The sequence below is a fragment of the Magnolia sinica genome, chromosome 1 (genome assembly GCF_029962835.1).
Source record: "Magnolia sinica isolate HGM2019 chromosome 1, MsV1, whole genome shotgun sequence".
Classification (NCBI taxonomy): Eukaryota; Viridiplantae; Streptophyta; class Magnoliopsida; order Magnoliales; family Magnoliaceae; genus Magnolia; species Magnolia sinica.
Window position 1 is genome coordinate 136,731,115 of NC_080573.1, and position 4,344 is coordinate 136,735,458.

Sequence of the window (4,344 nt, forward strand, 5' to 3'; positions counted from 1 at the left end):
GATTAATGACTTAGATATTAAATTCTCAAGTCATTACATATAACGAAGCCGATTGCATCTTGCCCTACTTGGAGAGAAAATCGGTCCATGAAGGGGCTCTGTGGGGCCTACCATGATGTATGAGTTTTATCCACACTGTTCAGCAAATTTTCTAGATAATTCTACGGTAGAAGCTAAAAATCAGGCAGATCGAAGACTTAAGTAGACCACACCAAGTGGTGATAATGAGGGACGCAGTTGGACTCAAACACAAAAATACACTTAGACACACTTTGATGGCACATTGTGCATGCACAAAGCTTTTTATTGGATCCAAGCTTGTATGTGTGAGATCCATCCTCTTTACTACATCAATAGCATGCAAATGATAAATACTAAGGGGTCTTTTGGATGCTTGTAAATGGGGCTAATTGTAAATAATTTTAAAAAATAAAATTGTAAATGATTTATAGTTTGGGTTTGGATGTTGAAAAATGCCTATAAATGATTTACAGCTTTCAGCTTCGTTTGATTTACCGCAATAAGTTAGGATTTCATTTATCGCCTAAAAGCTATAAATGAAAAGATGAGCTCTTCATTTTAGGGCATGTTGCCGCATTAGGTGGGATTAAGGTGGATGGAAATGTAAAAGTTACAATAAATGCATGTATAAGGTATTGTCCCTGAATCAGGTGTATCCCATATTTTCTAATACCATGGTTGGAATGTATGAATTCAAATGTAAATCCCAAGATTTACTTTCAAATTGCATTTGGATTGAACTTGGATGAAGCAAAACTTCGTCATCCCTGGGATTTGTAATCCCATCTCACACTTTCCAGCACAAGGCTCATTTTTCAAAGCCTACAAGGTTAATTTTAATCCCATCTCATACTCCTTCCAAACATGCCATTCGGAATTTCAAAGTGGGATTAGTAATGCAATCCCATTTAATACAACTCAAGGAATTATCTAAACACAAACAATTATTTATACGTCATTTTCAGTTTACAACCAAACAAGATAGGCTGATAGGCATCCAAACGAACCCTATGGTTGGGTTTGGTTGCCATTATTTGGTGCAACCAAACGGAACCTAATAGAAATACGAATGTACATGCCGAGAAATGGCGATAAGCTTCCATTACGTGTAACAGATGGAGAAGGGTGGAGTGGGTACGGGAACTTCGATGAGCCCTTCTATCATCTGTACCACCTTCTTCATGGACAGCCGTCGCGATGGATCTTCCTGAATACACCAAATCGCCACCATCACCAGCCTCTCCAGCCTTTTATAGTCAGCCAACGCCTCTTCGTCGTTCTCCACCACCACACCCAATCTCCCATCTCTGTAACAACTGTAAGCCCAATCCGTCAGCACCGCCTTCTCTTCGCTCCCTATCTCCAGTTCAATGTTCTTCCTACAACAAATGATCTCCAGCAACATCACGCCGAAGCTGTAAACATCGACTTTGGCAGTGATCGTTACGTTCTTGAACCATTCAGGGGCCACGTAACCTCGGGTTCCTCTGATGCTTTTAATGCTTCGAGTCTGTTCAGTTATCTTTGAAAGCTTTGCTAATCCGAAATCGGAGATCCTAGCCGTAAAATAATCGTCGAGAAGTATGTTCTGAGGCTTTATATCGCAATGGATGATTTGGGTGCTGCACCCTTCGTGCAAGTACATTAGACCCTTGGCGATTCCAAATACAATGCGTATACGTTGGTTCCAGTCCAGACGGAGACTGCCGAAGAGGAATGTTGCTAAAGAGCCGTTGCTCATGAACTCATATACCAGAAGCCGGTGCGTCTCCTCATCACAGAAACCGAGCAGTCGGACTAGATTCTTGTGATGGGTTTCTCCGATCGTGCTCACTTCTGTTCTGAATTCCCTCTCGCCTTCTTGCACAACCTTGTCTAGCTTCTTGACCGCGACGAAATTTCTAGAATCCAATTCAGCTATAGTGCCTTTATAAACTGTACCGAAGGATCCCCGCCCTATCTCTTCTTTGAACCCATCTGTCGCTTCTTCTAGCTCTTTGTAAGTAAAAGAACGCAGATTGCTTCCTAACAGGCTCGAACTTGGGCGGAATTTCATTTGTTTTTTACGGTGGCGTGAGTACAAAAGAGCGAGAGAAATCGCTCCCACTAAGAGCACGTTGAGGAATGCAGAGCTTCCTAAAATCAGCGCCCCAGCGATGATCAAAGAAGTGCGATCTTTCTTCTCACCGCATTCCTCCACTGGATCGGGAAAAGATGTATTGTCTCCAGGCACCTTGATGAAAGCCTTTCCACCTACGCTGGAATTCATCCTGCCATTGGACAACGGGAGCTTCTTCTTCCAACAGTTTCCATCTCTGAAAATAGCGACCGCACAGAAACAATCACTCAAGCAATCCTCTTTACACCGATTTTCATCCGTGGATTGATCATGTTTGAAATCTGAGAGTGGCCAATCTGTGTTATCCATCTCTACCATTACAAATTGCTCCTGTGCATTCGACAATCCGCTGGATTCGCAATTCTGAGGTGGAAAATCTTGCTTGCATCCTTTGTACTCATTCTCCGGATCCAAGAAAGAATAGTGAGGAGGGCATTTGCAGCTAGGCCTTTGTAGATCGTCTAACATGCAATAGCTATTAAACCCACAAGCTCCGCTGCCAACCGATCCGGTGAGGCGCATGCAAATATTCTCAGGGATCGAATGCACGGAGTACCATGACCGCATCCAACATGTGCTCTCGCTCTGGGTCTTGGGGTGGACCTACTGCCTGAAAACTCCATCGGAATCGAGAGTTGCCCGGTGGTAGAAATCTCTCGTTGGATCCAATGCCTGCGGTGTGAGTCTAATCGGGTCCCCATTCCTTAGGCTGAGGGAAATGGAGCCCGACTCGCTGAAGATCAGCTCCGAACCATTTCCAACAGTGTTCCTAGCCCAATAAGCAGAGTATGCTAATTCCGTCGGAAGATTTACAGCATCTAATTCCGTCGGAAGATTTACAGCATAAAGAACGAGATTGCCGTCGCTCTGTAAACGAAGCTGGAACCTTCCTTTGGAGTAGTCGGTATCTGTCAGACGAGAAGAAAGGAAGCTATCAACACCCAATACTTGGGTCGGTAGGATGGTGTCGGTGGGGTGGCTGAAGCTCTGCCAGATAATTTTACAATCGGGACTCCGAAGGACAAAGTTTCCGTTATCGAGCAGCGCGGCGGAGGAAGCGACAATACTGCTGTTGGCGGATCCAGCGGTCCATACCGGCCGTCCATCATGGTCGTAGAGCATGAGCCGTCCATCGCTTGTCCACTCGACTCGTGATCTAGCCTGCAGCGAACCAGCTACTTTTGCGGTCCATACTATAGTTTTTTCTGGTATTTTGTCGAACCAGATAGCGAGCAGGAAGCGATCTTTGCTGGTGAGGTGGAATCCAAAGGCAAATTCTTTACTCGGTGAAACCCACGACAAGTTTTTGTAGCCAGCAGAGAGAGATGTGCCCAAGCTTATGTCATTCTCAGAGACAGATATGGAAGGAAGCGGTAGAAGAAGCAGAAGCAAGATACAAGCAGTATATGAAACACGCTTCGAAATCATTTGGAAAGGGGCAGAAGCAAGCTTCGGAGCCTTTGAAGGCCTGTTATATAAGGAAAATAGAGAACGAGTCCGTGTTGTCTCAGTCGCCGCTGCTGCAACCCGCATGTTAAGATGATAAGATGATTTTAACCTTCAATATTCTCTTACTATTGCAATCGGAAGCATTTTTTTATTCAACAGACTTATCTACGCTCTCCTTTTCATCGGGCTGATTCAACAACTTTAAGGTGGGCAACTCAAAAAAATGTGATACGGAATTAACTTTAATCCAAAACTAGCTATGCATGATATATTTACATGGGATTGAATTTAATTACTAAATTAACTTTAATATCTCTAATTAGTGATGTATGTAATGTTTAACACAATGATTATAATGAGCCCGCTGAAATATATGCTATGCTCGAAAATGATGAAATTCCAAATCTCAGATGGGCCACAAACACAAGATCATGCCTGAGTGACTAACCAATGTTTTTTAACCGTTGATTTACATGGCAATGTTTGGACAATGCTGATCATTATATTAAAGTAATTATGGTGATGCAATTGATAATCCAATTATTTTTGGATATCATTAGTGGGCCATATGCCCAATATAATAGTAGTCTGGTTACACATGTTACACGGGCAACTATTGAAAGGATTTTAGCTGTAATCCAAGCTTTGAGTGGATTTGAAACCAGTGGTTTTTAAACCCCCATTTAATTTATGCTGCCAAACAATCAGGGATTTGAAATCCCCCCAAGTTCATGGTGCCAAACGATCTCTAAAAT

At 43.0% G+C, this 4,344-nt stretch overlaps 1 protein-coding gene across 1 annotated transcript; it reads right to left on the bottom strand.

The window, feature by feature from the left end:
- Positions 1–907: 907 nt before the first annotated feature.
- Positions 908–2,952, bottom strand: LOC131219899 (G-type lectin S-receptor-like serine/threonine-protein kinase LECRK3). The gene has a single exon (XM_058214896.1). The coding sequence runs from the start codon at positions 2,705–2,707 to the stop codon at positions 1,124–1,126; it is 1,584 nt and encodes a 527-aa protein (XP_058070879.1). The 5' UTR covers positions 2,708–2,952; the 3' UTR covers positions 908–1,123.
- Positions 2,953–4,344: the final 1,392 nt, after the last annotated feature.